This window comes from Patella vulgata, chromosome 3 (assembly GCF_932274485.2).
Source record: "Patella vulgata chromosome 3, xgPatVulg1.2, whole genome shotgun sequence".
In the NCBI taxonomy this organism is placed as follows: domain Eukaryota; kingdom Metazoa; phylum Mollusca; class Gastropoda; family Patellidae; genus Patella; species Patella vulgata.
The window spans coordinates 40,444,673-40,462,232 of record NC_065881.2 but is presented as its reverse complement, the minus strand read 5'-3'; the positions used below and the strand labels follow the sequence as shown (position 1 = coordinate 40,462,232).

At 35.4% G+C, this 17,560-nt stretch overlaps 1 protein-coding gene across 1 annotated transcript in view; it reads left to right on the top strand.

The window, feature by feature from the left end:
• The first annotated feature begins 5,625 nt into the window (after positions 1-5,625).
• Positions 5,626-17,560, top strand: part of LOC126814533 (protein virilizer homolog) — a 39,269-nt gene continuing 27,334 nt past the window's right edge. The window contains exons 1-5 of the mRNA XM_056100053.1: positions 5,626-5,694; positions 15,700-15,812; positions 16,692-16,778; positions 16,932-16,977; positions 17,354-17,495. Coding sequence (XP_055956028.1) covers positions 5,626-5,694; positions 15,700-15,812; positions 16,692-16,778; positions 16,932-16,977; positions 17,354-17,495 — 457 coding nt within the window. The remainder of the gene's footprint in view (positions 5,695-15,699; positions 15,813-16,691; positions 16,779-16,931; positions 16,978-17,353; positions 17,496-17,560) is intronic.

Sequence of the window (17,560 nt, the reverse complement as noted above, 5' to 3'; positions counted from 1 at the left end):
ACATATTTCAAAGGAGCACATTCACATTATCAGTCATTTCACAAGGTGCCTTTTACCATCCATCCACTCTAGTTAAAATCTAAGATCTCGTCTTCGTAGGCTGATGCTTGTTCTATATTCAGATTGTCCATCTCATCAGTACCGGATCTGATGGGGGGGGGGGTCAAATGTCCCGGGCCCCCCCACAATTTTGGGTCATACTAATATTTTATCACGGACGGAGCCAACCAGTACCGGGGCTGAAGGGGCGATGATTGGGGCCATGGGCAGTAAGGGATATTGGGGGCCCCGGGACTGGTAGGTACCAACAGATTTTTGGGGGCCCAGGAAATCGCTGCTAAATCATCTCAGATGCACTGAAATTAATTCTAATTTAAAAAATAATTCCTGGAGGAAAACACCCCAGGAACACAAGGGGGCGGAGTAAATACTAGTACGATCCTCGGTCAGTACGAACAATTTGAACAAACAAAAGTGGGGCCCCCGCACAGTTGGTATGTCCCGGGTCCCCCACAAGGTTAATCCGGCACTGCTTTTCATCATCGCTAATTTCAGCATCAGTTTGGGATTTGTTTCCCATCAAAAAGCTCCTACTGAGTAAACCTACACAAAATGATTTTATCAACCTCACATTCCAAGATGGTATTGATGGAAAGGCAGTTGAAGTTTTGAACAAATCTGTAGCTAGAATATATGGTGCATTCAGCTCACTCTTAACGAGTATAGGTACCAATGTGTAAAAAGCTACTTTCTCGCGAAAGGTAAAAGCCCTTTAAGAACTGTCAAGGGCATTGACGGTTCCATGATACCTCCTGTGAGGCAGAGGTCGCTCCTAAAATACGGAGAACCACCTTCATAGCAAACATGTAGTCATCAAGCGATCTAAAGGTCATAAATTAACTTTTTAGTTGAAGGAAGATTTGAATCTATCTGGTCTGATGGAAAACAAATCCCAAACTCACTGGCACTGCCTGATGTTGTAGCCTACCTCAACGCGATATTGCTATTGAATTTACATGTAATTGGATCTTAATCTATCCAAATCTTTTTTCAGCAAATACTTAAAATTCTTTTCATACTTCTGTCAGTTATATAGAAGGATAACTCGTGTTTCCCTTTTGCTTTTGTCACTTCCGTTTCTTGAAATCTTTGTTACGCATCTACGTAGCAATGATCTCTATGTTAAAATTACACCCTATTTGGAACGTGTTTAACCATGCATGTGATAATGGCTGCCACCACAAATGTTGTCCTTTAAGCAAATAACTTGAAATTCTATTGTGATGATTCGGTTTTTATCAAATGTTTGTTAATTTTTCGCTTCTTCTAGCCCTTCTATAGGAATGACCGTTAAGGCATAGTGCCAATTTTGTCCGCGAGTTTAGGAACAACGGTCAGCTACCTCCTACTACCTCCCTTACTACATGTAGTACAGTACTACTAGTACTACACTACTGTACTAAGAAGAAAGTCCCTCTTTTACAGACCACTTATCAGACATATCGTTGGGTTAGAGCAAAAACATAGTGACATTTTTTTAATTGTGGAGAAAAACGACTTTAAAGGTTGAAACATTTCTGGTAAATCCAAGTTTTTTGCAATACATTTCACATTTCTCCACTTGACTAATGATATTAAGGGTAAATGAAATGTTTGGTGCAATTTTGGAATTACAGTTATTTACACCCATTCTGTCCAAAATATCACTTACGATGTTTTTGCTCTGAATTAAATTCAATCTTCACTCGATTAGGTAAGTGCAAAAACATCATAAGTTTTATTTAGGCTTTACTTTACCAGCACTGGTAATTGAGTAGGCCCTATGGGGTGATTGCGGAGTAAGGAGGCGCTTTTAGTGATCTTCCAATCATTAAATATATATTTTTCATTAATATATATAAAAATAATTGACAGTAGATGTCTGTTCTATAAATTCATGCGAGAAATACCATTTTGGCAATAAAATGATTATAAAAAGCGGTTGCCATTCAAGATAAGCCCACATTTGGATAGACTGGTCAGAGTCAGGGGGAATAATCCATTACGTTACGGTCCTATAAACTACAATATTAAATTGAACCGAGATCTTTGGGATACAAACATATAATTCCACCAAAATCGGATAAATATTTTGACATCTAGAGGGTTGAAAACCCTGGTAAGACATATTCAAACGGCATTAGGGTGTAACGGTAATATATTTAAACAGTTTTTATAACAGAATAAAACCAGCGCCTGCCAGGCAGGATACGCCCACATTTTCGAGGGATGGATAGAGAACAAGCTAACAAGAAAGTGATTTTTCCTACTATTAAGGGCCATAATTCAGAAAATTACAATTCAATATGCGCGAATATTGAAAGCAACTGAGATATTTGTGTTATAAACTTACATTTCAAGTTTCAACAAAATCGGATAAAAATTGTGACCTCTATAGGGTCCACAACCTTGATATACCATATTTTTACGCTATTTGAGAACGAACGGCGGCCATTTTGTCTGTCAATTTTGGGTTGATTTTCACGAAATACGAATTCAGTCCACCTTAGGGTGTAACAGTGATATAATAATACGTTTTTTTAAATCGGATAAAAATTATGACCTCTATAGGGTCCACAAGCTAAAAATGCGATTTTTCGTACAATCAGGGGTCATACATAATTCAGGAAGTTACGGTCCGATATGCGCGAATATCGAAAGGAACCGAGATCTTTGGGTTATAAACTTACATTTCAAGTTTCAACAAATCAGGTAAAAATTGTGACGTCTATAGGGTCCACGACCTTGATATACCATATTTTTACGCTATTAATGAACGGCGGCCATTTTGTCTGTCAATTTTGGGCCAATTTTCACAAAATTCGAACTCAGCCATCCTTAGGGTGTAACGGTGATATAATAATACGTTTTTTTTAAATCCGATAAAAATTATGACCTCTATAGGGTCCACAAGCTAAAAATGCGATTTTTCGTACAATCAGGGGCCATAATTCAGGAAGTTACAGTCCGATATGCGAGAATATCGAAAGGAACTGAGATCTTTGGGTTATAAACTTACATTTCAAGTTTCAACAAAATCGGATAAAAATTGTGACCTCTATAGGGCCAACAACCTTGATATACCATATTTTTACGCTATTTGTGAACGAACGGCGGCCATTTTGTCTGTCAATTTTGAGTTGATCGACACGAAATTCAACCTCAGCTGTCCTTAGGGTGTAACGGTGATATAATAATACGTTTTTTTAAATCGGATAAAAATTATGACCTCTATAGGGTCCACAAGCTAAAAATGCGATTTTTCGTACAATCTGGGGCCATAATTCAGGAAGTTACGGTACGGTACGATATGCGCGAATATCGAAAGTAACCAAGATCTTTGGGTTATAAACTTACATTTCAAGTTTCAACAAAATCGGATAGAAATTGTGACCTCTATAGGGTCCACAACCTTGATATACCATATTTTTACGTTATTTGAGAACGACCGGCGGCCATTTTGTCTGTCAATTTTGGGCCGATTTTCACGAAATTCGACCTCAGTCGTCCTTAGGGTGTAACGGTGATACAATAATATGGTTTTTTAAATCGGATAAAAATTATGACCTCTATAGGGTTCACAATCTAAAAACGCGATTTTTCGTACAATCAGGGGCCATAATTCAGGAAGTTACGGTCCAATATGCACGAATATCGAAAGGAGTCGAAATCTTTGGGTTATAAACTTACATTTCAAGTTTCAACAAAATCGGATAAAAATTGTGACCTCTATAGGGTCCACAACCTTGATATACCATATTCTTACGCTATTTGAGAACGAACGGCAGCCATTTTGTCTGTCAATTTTGGGCCGATTTTCACGAAATTCGAACTCAGTCGCCCTTAGGGTGTAACGATGATATAATAATATGGGTTTTTAAATCGGATAAAAATTATGACCTCTATAGGGTCACAAAGCTCAAAACGTGATTTTTCGTACAATCAGGGGCGATAATTCAGGAAGTTATGGTCTGATATGCGCGAATATCGAAAGGAACCGAGATCTTTGCGGCGCGTCGAATTACCCAATAACACCCAATAACTGTCCAATAACACCCAATAACTCCAAAATAACACCCAATAACACCCAATAACTCCAAAATAACAACCAATAACTACAAAATGTTGACTTTGGAAACACAAAATAACAATTTAGTTGATTTTAAGAAGCATTGCTGCTTTGTGTCCAAATCGCGGAGTTTCACGCTCATTCGCCTGAAGGGAGATAACTCGTATATGTGATTTTTGTTGACAAGAAATTAATAACACCCAATAACTGCCCAATAACACCAAATTGTTGTCTTTGGAAATACAAAATAACAATTTAGTTGAATTTAAAAGCCTCGCAACGTTGAGCCCAAATCAGAGTTTTACGCTCACTCGCCTGAAGGGAGATAACTCGCGTATGTGATTTTTGTTTACAAGAAATTAATGTATGCTTTCGTTGCAATTCATTTTAATTATACATGGGCGTCAAATATGGAATAACTATTTGAAGTCCTCCATGGGTATCGTCTGGCGGTTGCAATAACAAACGTTATTACAGATGTCCCTGCTATAGTTTTTCATGAAATTCAAATTAACTTCCAATAACAAGATACTTGGCGTTTAATTTTAATTCCTTTACAAAACAATGTTTTATAAAAAAAACATACACATATTTAAAAATGTTTCATATGAAAATATTATAAAGATAATAAAATAATGTGTGTGTGTGGTGTGGGGGGGGGGGGGTCTTTACCAGTGTGATGACCCAGAGAGAACCAACGATTCTGGACAGACGACACTACTTCTTGTCAGGTATAACCAGGGAATCACATACACAAATTATCTCCCTTCAGGCGAGACGAGCGTGAAACTCTGATTTGAATATCAAAACCAGCATTGTTGGATCTGCAAGACCTACATATGTAGTCTTCACTTGAACATTGAAAAAAATTCAACTGAGTAGTATCTACTTTCTCACAATCTGAATGGCACTAACGTTGACATACTTCACAATATAAGCTTTGAATATCGCGAGTTTCTTTCAAACATGATCCGCGAGGCTTTTAAATTCAACTAAATTAATTGTTATTTTGTATTTCCAAAGTCAACAATTTGGTGTTATTGGGCAGTTATTGAGCAGTTATTGGGTGTTATTAATTTCTTGTCAACAAAAATCACATGTCCCCTCAGGAGAGTGAGCGTGCAACTCCGATTTGGACACAATTACAGCGATGCTTCTTAAATTCAACTAAATTGTTATTTTGTGTTTCTAAAGTCAACATTTTGTAGTTATTGGTTGTTATTTTGGAGTTATTGGGTGTTACTGGGCCGTTATTGGGTGTTATTGGGCAGTTATTGGGTCTTTTTGGGTGTTATTGGGTAATTCGACGCGCCCGCTGCCCGGGCAAAATTTCCCTCATAGCACACTGTATGGCGTATGTCCGTCTTCATAAACCCAGGTTAGGAGCAGAACAGTAGAACGTTAAACCCCATTTCATTTCATTTTTCTGAGCCAAACAATTTAATTTCTATATAACAAATTCTACTTTCGATTATTCAAGGGAAATAACTCTAAAGTTCTTTCTTTCCTCCGCCAAGATGGCGGACACCGGCAGTCAACAAATGGAACTATTATTTTTTGATACATTTTCTCATGAAAATACAGAGGTGACATTATAATATCTGTTGCAATTCACGATACAAAGTTATATTTGAATATAAAATGATATTTAATTCTATATGACGCCATACGTAGTTTTTATTGTTAACAATAATTACTGTCTGAACCATCGTAAATTTTAAACGGATTTCATTTCAAAAATTTCAATTATGATCAAACTACTTATCTTTGGTTATTGTAAACTTACCTGTGTGTTTGAAATCAACTCCCGTTAAATAAAATCCATTGCACAATTTAATATCCCAACGAATAAAAAAGTTCTCTCTTGAAAAAATTGACGTATTTACTTGTATTTTTGACAAGACAACATCATGAACATGACTTTCCTCCTCAGGCTGTGTTGGACGAAACCATTATTGAATCTGTTGCGGGGTATGACAGAGATTTTGACAACCATGTGTTGCAATCAAAACAAAGCGTCCTCATTTCAAACGTTTGAGTTTGGGCAACAAAAATTATCAACTGATTAGGCCTACAGTTTTGACCGTATTGTGATATGGTACAATGTTTATTGTTCATGATGAAAATATATTCTTTATAAATTATTATTTAAAAATTTATTGTGAATAATACTTAAATCACACCATAGCCCCCACCTTTTATAGAAGGCTTAATCTCGCTTTAACTACGTACATCTTATCAGATGTTGTAAAACTCATAGTCGTTGCTTCAGGAACATGCATAGCCCCATAATTTTAAATAGGCCTACCCTGTAGGCCTACATGTACGTTAGATCTATCATGTTATATATCAGATTAAATTCATTCACCCGACTCTAATCAAAAATATGATTAAAACAAAATATTTCAAAAGGTAAAAGCTATAAACTTTGCAGAGATTTTACTAGAGTTAGTAGAATGTTAAAGATAGTAACAAAATAAAGGAATACGGGCAGTTATGTGTGTGAACGACCAAACTCAATACCGAGTCGGGATTACACAAAACTTGAACTGTCGTAAAAGTACCGCAAACCGTGACATCTTGTAACCCCTTTATACAAAATGATCTCTCCCGAAGAGTGACGTAATCGGCTTCCATTTTGGTATTTCTCCATGTCAAAAGTTTATGGGAATTCAATTTTTTCAAGAGAGAACTTTTTTATTCGTTGCGATATTAAATTGTGCATGGATGATATATACTGGGCACATGACAAGATGCTTAAATAGATTATTGATAAACACATCCCTATCAAACAAAAACCAAAAAGGAAATTTAACGCACTGTTCATGAACGGTGAACTAAGAAAAGCTATTAATCACAAGGAAACTCTATTCAGGAAATTTCAAAGATGTAAAACAGATAAGAATTGGTGACTCTATAAATGTCAAAGAAATAATGTTACAAAATTAAAAAGGAAAGCTATTAAAGAATATTTCATGGAAAGGTGCTCTGGTGGACCAAAGTCGAAAGACTTCTGGCCCACAATACGTCCATTTCTTACAAACAAGGGTAGCTGCCATGATACAGCAATCACATTATGTGAATGATACTATTACGTCTGACCAAAACAATGTATGTAATATTTTCAATGATTTCTATATAAATGTTGCAAAAGATATATTGGTAAAGACAGCATAGAAATAGATAGTGAACAAAGTAGTAATGTCAATTTTAGTTTCAATCATGTAAGTGAAAAAAAATGTCTCAGGTTTTCTAAAACAGATTGGAGACAAAAAGGCTACAGGTGTTGACAACATCTCTGTAAAGATACTTAAGGAAACCGAATCTGTCATGATTTCTCATATTACAGAGTTGATAAACACCATCTTTTCCTGGTAAGATCACGACGTAAATGTTGATTTAATTTGGCAAATAATTTGTGTTTTCAATGTCGAAGACTTTGAATGATATTGAGTTAGAGACTTAGCTACTTTAATATGAATTATGATTATCATTATAGTCATCATATAAATGAATAGCTTATTCCTGTATGACCTATCATTAAAGAATTGGCTAAACACAACAGTATGTAGGCTTATGCAAGCAGGTCTACTTTAATACCCGAGGGGCCTTTACATGTAGTTCTGTAGCAACAACCACAAGTTTTACAACATCTAGTCATTCCTGAACTTATAGGTACGTTATCTCCCTTTACCACAGACACGTGAACAGAGGCCGTGGCACAAACACACTCAAACAGAGGCCGTGGCACAAACACACTCAAATTAAACATGGCTACCTCCACGGAAACCATGACATTGAACGAATCTTGAACTTTGCAACTCGATTATCACAGGTAGACCTTTTAGCTAGAAAGCACATTAGCACAATGATATATTCTATCGAGGAATCTGAGATGTCCCTAGCTGGGTCAGTAGCCAATTAAAATTAGTGACGAAAATATGCAGGGTATTACATGTATGTGAAGAGATTGATAAGATGTACAGAGTTAAAGCAAGATCAAGCCTTCTATTGAAGATGACTTTACCTAAGAAAGAAGAGTTAGAAAATAAGCTAACATAACTTTTAATACTGGTGCCATATCTCATCAAAAAACTCATGCTTTCTGGCTAGCCTACTCCTTTATTGATTATGAGATTTTGATCCCACACTCAAGGAAATAAAATTGTATTACATGTTAGAGCTAGTTTGTGTTTGTCGGACATTAAACCCCATTTATCTCCCTTGATTAAAGATACATTATTTTAGATAAAGAGCTAGTCATTCTTGCTATAATAGTGTGAAAATAAATAATGTAAAATGAATAATTTGAAAATTTCAATCAAATTACTCTATTGCAAGCAATGATATTAGCCTTTGAAGGTTTGACAAGACGTGTGCAATAATTTCAACCACCGTACTGGTTGTTTGAAACTAAGTCTCGCTCTTCCATTTTTAGCTTAAATCAAAATATGGCTGAACTGTTCTAATCTATTTAGTATCGGAGAAATCTGATGCCATTGAGAGTTGATTATGGCCTGGATATGTGAATTAATGTCTAATTATTAATTTAGAAAACATTTCAGGCCTAAAGAAAGACCTGCAATAGACCTGGATAAATTAATTAATGTCTAATTATTAATTTAGAAAACATTTCAGGCTTAAAGAAAGACCTGCAATAGGCAGATTTAGCTCTTGCATAATGTATGTTTAATGTTATATTATATCTTCATAGGTTGTTTCCCATGATTAGTTTTTAGTGTATTGTAAATGCTCCCTAGAAAAACATTGCTACAAGAGTACAAGATTCATTGATGGTTGGTTTGTAGGGTTTAACGTCCTCTTCCATCAAGTGTGATATCGCAGAAAATATGTTTCCTTAGAGACTAATCTGGGTTGAGTTACTAGGAACAGGAGTCGAGGTTAATGATGCTAAACCAACAGACTACTTAGCTACATTTACCCGTGGATGTATGTAGTAGTTATTAGCACCCTTTCCGAGGTGTATCGGTGAATATCAGGACAGTTTTGGTCGAGGGGCCCAGCCGAGGCGGCTCCCGACCAAAACTGTCCTGATATTCACCGATACACCGAGGAAAGGTGCTAATAAGTTACTTACATCACATTTCTATCGAGTATTGTGAAGCAAAATGTGAAAAATAGTATTTATTATCGAGTCGTTTCAACCGAAAAGTGACAAATACTTTCTGCTCTTTCATTATTTATCCCTTTATGAGCCTCACGTTACATTTCATGGTAGAATGATTTCGCAGTGGAGAGACGACCTGAGTAGTATTTACACGTGCGTCTTGCTATGATACTCTGAGCGTAAAACATTCACGTGTTTGTTTAGACCACATCGTCAAAACAAACTTGTCTATGGCCTAGAGGACTGCGATATTATTAAATGTAGTGTAAAGGAAATGCGAAACGTGGGTCATTCCTGGTGAAAGTATGCATCGGCGGATGGTTCTTCCGTTGAAATTTATTTGTAATAAAGTTTATGACTTTCTAGGCGTTTTTTTTTCATCCTGCTTATTTTCAATGCCTGTGAAGTGTCAAGCAAGAGAACTGCGCCTTCTATCATCACAATTAATTAAAATAATTATTCAAAATTCTAATTTATATATTTTGCATATTAATATAAATCAAACCAAATTATGAAATAGATGCCAATTGATATGTATAATAATTGATTTTTGTAATATGTTGTTATGTTAATTTTATGTCATTGTATATGTTTTTGAACTGCCATGTAGTTCCCCCCATTTTGTTTTGTTACTATGATTTTGACTAGTCGTTTCGTGGACATTGTACAGAGCCCTTGTTATCAATTGCGATCTGGGTCGGACTAAACGTCCGCTACTTATTGCTTGATAGGTATCTAAAACGGTATAAAAGTATCCGGTATAAAAGTATCCGTGTATCTGAAACCAAATTATGAAATAGATGCCAATTGATATGTATAATAATTGATTTTTGTAATATGTTGTTATGTTAATTTTATGTCATTGTATATGTTTTTGAACTGCCATGTAGTTCCCCCCATTTTGTTTTGTTACTATGATTTTGACTAGTCGTTTCGTGGACATTGTACAGAGCCCTTGTTATCAATTGCGATCTGGGTCGGACTAAACGTCCGCTACTTATTGCTTGATAGGTATCTAAAACGGTATAAAAGTATCCGTGTATCTGAAATGAACAGTAGGGGGGGTTGGGATGGCCTAGTGGTCTAGAGTGTCACGCTTCGACCTCTAGCTGGCCGGTCACCTCTGGCTTGCGGTTGTGGTTTCGATCCCTGGTGTGAGCGTATGTGGCTTGGAGATAGGGGCGCCTTCTCAACCTCGTGGGTTTACTCCGGGTACTCCGGTTTCCTCCCACAGGAAAGACCCCTGCGCGTGCGCTAAGATAATGAAAATAAAAAAAAAAAAAGACAACTTGTCTGCGATATCACCTTCGGTGGAAGCGGACGTTAAACACTAACAACAACAACAACTGAAATGAACAGTACTCTTTCTGAACATTTCTGATACACGGATACTTTTCTGCATGTACTGCAATTAAACAGGACAGTTTTATCAAAGGTTGCCAGTGGCAATGAGTAGAAGTGGGATGTAAGTTTTATTGCCAGGTAATCAATCCATATTTATGGCCAGCATGATGGACATTGTTTTTAAGAAATTGGCTTAAACTGTTAATTCAACTATTTTCTGATTCTAACTTCATTTAACTTCTTGGAAGGAATCCTTGTGAGTGACATAAACAAAATGCTTGCACAGATTTACAGTGTTAGTGGCTCGGCTCAATTCAGAGGGTATATTTTCCCATGAGAGGTCATTGTGAACTTAGATATTTCAAACACCTCTATGTCGCAATTTAATATTTTTACGGTGGGTTTTAGATAAATATTGTGTAATGTAGTAGTCAATTAGCATCCATTGAACCTTGCATGGTTCCAAGTTTTAAACCCCATCTTTTAAGGTAAAGAAATAAATTTCAATTGCTGTGAGCAATAAGCATGTACATATCTGTTAGTTGTGTTTCTCAGTGTTACTAGCTTTGTCATGTTCCTAAAGCAATGTCTGTGAGTTTTACAACATCTGGACGTTACTTGTTTACTTCACGATTCCCGAACTTATAGCTATGTTATCTACAGACAAGTGATCAGTGGCGTCCAATCAGAGGTTGTGACATCGCGACCTCCACGGAAACCTTGACATTGAATGAACCTTGAACTTTGCAACCTCGATTATCACAGGTAGACATTTTAGCTTGAAAGCACGAGACTTGGTATTCACGACGATCAAGGAATCTGATAGGCTCACAAGCTGGGCTTGTACCCAATTGAAATTAGTGCTGAAATATGCAGGGTATTACTAATAGGTGGAAAAGGTGATTTTGGGATTATGATTATACATTTGATTTTATTAGTTTTTCAAGTAGATCTCATCTCCCAAAACTTTTTACAGATTCAAAATCGAATGAAATTTTTTTTTTTTTATAGAGGCGCAAAGTTGCAATTTTTGACATTTCGTGAAAGAAAGGCTTTTCAACGCCTTGAAAAAGTCATTTTTGGTGTTTTTTGCAATGTCATATTTCATTTCATAGCAAACCAATCAAAAATTTAGATGTAAATTCATGAAATACAACTTTAAGGTTAATTATGTTCCGATTTTCACATTTTCGTAACAATTACTCTGATTTCCCAAGCAACTCAAAAATACATAGATTTTCTCAAAAATTCTATTTTGTCAAAGTGATTTTGGTCAATTTTTTCATCAAAAATTGTCTTGTCCATGTTATATCTGAAATATTGAACCTGGTTATTATGCATTTTTATACGCCCACATTGAAATGTGGTCGTATATTGTCGTCGCCCCTGTCCGTCCGTCGGTCGGTCGGTCCGGCGTCCACAATTACTTGTGGACGCTCTAGAGGCTAAAGTTAATATCCGATTGACTTTAAATTTATATACAGTGTTTAAGGCCATGAGACGAAGAATCCTATTGATTTTCAACCATTTTCGATAATTACTGCCAGAGTTATGGCCCTTGATCACTTCAAAAAATCTTGTGGACACTCTAGACGCTAAAGTTAATATCTGATTGACTTTAAATTTATACACAGTGTTTAAGGTCATGAGGCGAAAAAGCCTATTGATTTTCAGCGATTTCTGATAATAACTGCATGGTCCTTGATCACTTCAAAAAAATTTGTGGACGCTCTAGAGGCTAACGTTAATATCCGATTGACTTTAAATTTATACACAGTGTTTAAGGTCATGAGATGAAGAAGGTTATTGATTTTCAGCGATTTCCGATAATTTCTGCCAGAGTTATGGCCCTTGATAACTTTGAAAAATCTTGTGGATGCTCTAGAGGCTAAATTTACTATCCGATTGACTTTAAATTTATACACATTGTTTAAGGGCATGAGACGAAGAAGTCTATTCATTTTCAGCAATTTTCGATAATTGGAGGCAGACCACCATTAAATTTCATCATCTCGGTACCCACGAATTGTAGTTCGTCTATTTATAGCAATTCTCTCTCTCTCTCTTTTCTCCCCTTTCGCATGCCCATTTGTGTTGATTTTTTGGTCTAGAATGGATGAAGAGGGTTTGAATTAACATTTTCTGCCAGGTTTTGGTAAATATTCATGATTTTGAGGCGGAAGAATAAGAGGGTTATCAGGTTAGCTACGGCGATATGTACGGCAACTAGTTACATGTTTTTAGTATGCTTCTTCAAGTTTGTGTATCTCAAAATTTTGGTGGTCAACCTCATGCAAATTTTAGTGCAAAGACATGACCATTTGTTCCTCTGTCTGTAGTGGTAAGCATTCAGCCCAACGAAAATTTGGGGAAAAGTTGGAGGTGGGCAAAGAGGCCAGAATTAACATTGAAGTCAATGGGGAAATTAATGGTGGTCTGCCTCCAATTACTGCCAGAGTTATGGCCCTTGATCACTTTGAAAAATCTTGTGGACGATCTAAAGGTCAAAGTTAATATCCGATTGACTTTAAATTTATACACAGTGTTTAAGGTCATGAAACGAAGAATCCTATTGATTTTCAACTATTTTCGATAATTACTGCCAGAGTTATGGCCCTTGATCACTTCAAAAAATCTTGTAGACGCTCTAGAGGGTAAAGTTAATATCTGATTGACTTTAAATTTATACACAGTGTTTAAGGGCATGAGACGAAGAATCCTATTGATTTTCAGCGATTTCCGATGATTACAGCTAGAGTTATGGCCCTTAATCACTTCAAAAAATCTTGTGGACGCTCTAGAGGCTAAAGTTAATATCCGATTGACTTTAAATTTATACACAGTGTTTAAGGTCATGAGGCGAAAAAGCCTATTGATTTTCAGCGATTTCTGATAATAACTGCCAGAGTTATGGTCCTTGATTACTTAAAAAAAAATTGTGGACGCTCTAGAGGCTAAAGTTAATATCCGATTGACTTTAAATTTATACACAGTGTTAAAGGTCATGAGATGAAGAAGCCTATTGATTTTCAGCGATTTCCGATAATTTCTGTCAGAGTTATGGCCCTTGATCACTTTGAAAAATCTTGTGGACGCTCTAGAGGCTAAAGTTACTATCCGATTGACTTTAAATTTATTTGAATTTATACACAGTGTTTAAGGGCATGAGACGAAGAAGTCTATTCATTTTCAGCGATTTTCGATAATTACTGCCAGAGTTATGGCCCTTGATCACCTTGAAAAATCTTGTGGACGCTCTAAAGGTCAAAGTTAATATCCGATTGACTTTAAATTTATACACAGTGTTTAAGGTCATGAAACGAAGAATCCTATTGATTTTCAACCATTTTCGATAATTACTGCCAGAGTTATGGCCCTTGATCACTTCAAAAAATCTTGTAGACACTCTAGACGCTAAAGTTAATATCCGATTGACTTTAAATTTATAAGGTCATGAGACGAAGAATCCTATTGATTTTCAGCGATTTCCGATGATTACAGCTAGAGTTATGGCACTTGATCACTTTGAAAAATCTTGAGGCTAAAGTTAGTATCCGATTGATTTTAAATTTATATTATACACAGTGTTTAAGTTCTTGAGACAAACAAGTATATTGATTTTCAATGAATCTTTATGACTTGAACAGCTAAATCCATGATGTTAAAAGTTTCGTATACTAAACGTTAGCATGGGGCAGAACTTTATAAAAACAGAACAAATTCTAAAGGTTTTCTAATAATTACTAAATGATTTGTTACTCTTAATCAGATTTTAATGTATTATAAATGTTTCATTACCGAAAAAAAGTAAAAATATGCAACAACTCTTGTTGACTGCCCGGACGATACAGCTGCTGTGGGCGTATGTTTCGTTGCCTGGCAACCTGTCTTAAAATCAGTAGCTATCAAGTAAGATTAACAGGAAAAAAAAAGAGAAAAATATTCATATGCCTTCTCTCACATGCAGGATATATGTTCATTTTTGGACAATTTTCCGCGGAAGCAAATTGCCTATTTTTGGGGTGTTTTTTGGACATTAATAAAATAAGAAGGAATAGAGATACATTAGTGAAATTATGTGAACATGTCAAAAAGTTTGTGAATTTTTAAAATTACATACTACTAATCTGCCATACATTATCAATTTTGATTGTCATAGCAACCAAAATGGAAAGAAATGCAATTTTCGACCATTTTCAACGCTATTTACCATAACCCAAAAGGTGATCTCCACATTTTAAAGTAAGCAATTTAAAATATTTGAAAACCATGCAATATCAAATTATATGGATTGTGTAAGTTTGAGAAAAAATATGAAGGAGTAACCACAGTTATTTTTTTTCCAATAAGCAGTATTTTCCAATATTTATGACATCAATATTGATAATTGTATTATCTTAAAATCAGAAGCTATCAGGCAAGATTTTAAAAAATAAACAAAATCAAGGTATTTTTATGTCTTCTCTCAACAGCAGGAAAGGGGTTTACATTTGAAAAAAATTCCTCAGTAGCAAATTGCCCATTTTGGCCGTTATTACGACATAAATAAAATATGAAGGAATTGAGATATTGAAGTAAAATTTTGTTTACAAGTAAATGTGTTTGTGAATTTTTAAAATCACATGTCTTTACTTAATATTTGGATGTTATAGTACCGGTAACCAAAACGAAAAACAAACCAACAAAAATGCAATGTTTATACCATTTTCAATGGTGTTTACCGTACTGAATTGCAAATGATCCCCACATTTTAAGTACGATACCAGTAAGCATTTTAGCATATACTTATAACACATGTAATATAAAATATTATGAATTGTGTAATTTTAGGGAAATATTAAGGACTTTGCTTGGTTGCCATAGCAACTACATAATTTTAAAAATAACATAACTGTTGTTTCACTCACTGTCATTATTGTTCTCAGCATTCGTTGCTTTCATTTAGGCCTACATGTTACAAGAAGAATTCTACTTTGACATATTATTTTCTACTATTACGTGATAAGATGTTTGTAGTCTTTAAAAAGCGAGATCAAGCCTTCTATTGAAGATGTAGCTTTGTATGTTCCTTCTGAATGCTTTATCGTTACTGGTGTCACAATATTTTCTTCTTTTCTAGGAATTGAATCTTGATCTTGTGCAATTTCCATGCCCAGTTATAATATATGAAATAAGAGTTATCCCACTTAGAACGCAGGTACAAGCAGATTTACCTGGTGGTGTAAGACTTGGGTAGGTACTATATTTAATTAACAAATTATCCAATAGTATAGATGTACTATTGGATAGTGGCCCGACCTTCACAAATTAAGTCATGATTTGTCTAGAAAATGCTACTGCTATCTGAAGAACATCAGTTCCTTCCGCCATGTTCTCACACAGAATTCAGCTTCAGCTGTAGCTTATGATTAATTATATCTTGACTAGACTATTGTAATAGTCTTGTCACCGGCCTACCCCAAAATCAACTAAATCACCTTCAACGAATCCAAAATATCACAGCAAGAATGATCACAAGATCTCTATATCTTTGTCACATTACCCCAGTTCTCCAATCCCTTCATTGGTTACCAATCAGTGCCTGGATAGACTTTAAAGTACTCTGCCTAATATATCAGTTCAGTGGAGAGGCTCCTGATTTACCTTTGTGAAATAATTCAACAGAATATTCTAAAAAAACAGTGGTTCAAACAATCTCAATCAGCCAGTGCCGTGGAAACTTACAACTATTGGACAAAGAGCGCTGGTTGTTGCCACTGCCGAGTGATGGAATTCACTCTAAGTTGAACTCCGTTTTGTGACTTCTTTGTCAATCTTCAAAAATCTTGATTTAAAACTCATCTTTTCACCATTCACTACAAAAATTGACAAAAAACTTAGAGCCAATGAACTTTTGTATATAGTTTTCAATTTCATATGCCCTATGAGCACACATTATGTATTTGGCACTATATAATTGGACATATTATTATAATAATTTATATCAAAGATATGTACTTTCAAGGCACTTTTTGCCTCTGTACATGATCACCAGAGTCTTTGCAAAGCATCAACTGCCTTAGCACATAGTTACGGTCATACAAATAATTAATTTCAATTGTTTATTTTCAGGGCAACTAATCCATCTACTTTTAAACTAGAACTATTTGTCAATAACCTGAATAAACCAAATTCCTCCACATTTGAAAATATTGGAGTGTAAGTCTTCTTTCTCTAACTATTGTATTTGAACACTAGGATCTCGCTATAAAATATGATTTGGATTCCACAGATCCTGGTTACGTTATCAGTCCATGAGCGGGGTGAGGGGGGAAAGTAACCCACTAATGATTTAATATTCATGTTTTATAGATTACAGTATAAAGAAAATAATATTCAACTCAAGCCCAATGAAGATGTAAGTATACTTATATTCTTATGTTAAGATAAATAAAAGAAAAATATACCTTAGTCAACCTTCCTTTAAAAATTCCTCAATGGCATGTAAGATTTATCTTTCCAGAGTCAGACTAAACCAGTCTGTCAAGTCCGCACATTGATAGTTTATGCACAGGACCATGTAATCATCAATCGAATTACCAATTGGCATCTAAACTCTACATGTTTTTATTATTTCTGTCTACAACTCAATACATTATTCAGATAGATATTGAATAGTATTCTTATCTCTATGTAGTTTGGCCTGTTGACAAGCATAGTTTCATTTTCAGATGGTCATATGGTTGATTTACAATTATTAGGAAATAATTTTATATTATGTGATTGTTTTATAGGTACCAACAGATGGGTTGATTATCAAAGGCTGGTATAACACAATTACACTGGCTGTATATGGATTGTTGACAACTGTTCTACCAAAAGAAAGATCATCTCCCCCTCCCCCACCTCCTCCAGCTCAACCACCTAGAGCTAAAGGTAAGAAGTTCAAGAATATGATGAAAGAATTGAAGTCCAAATGTCATGTTTGAAGAAGAAATATA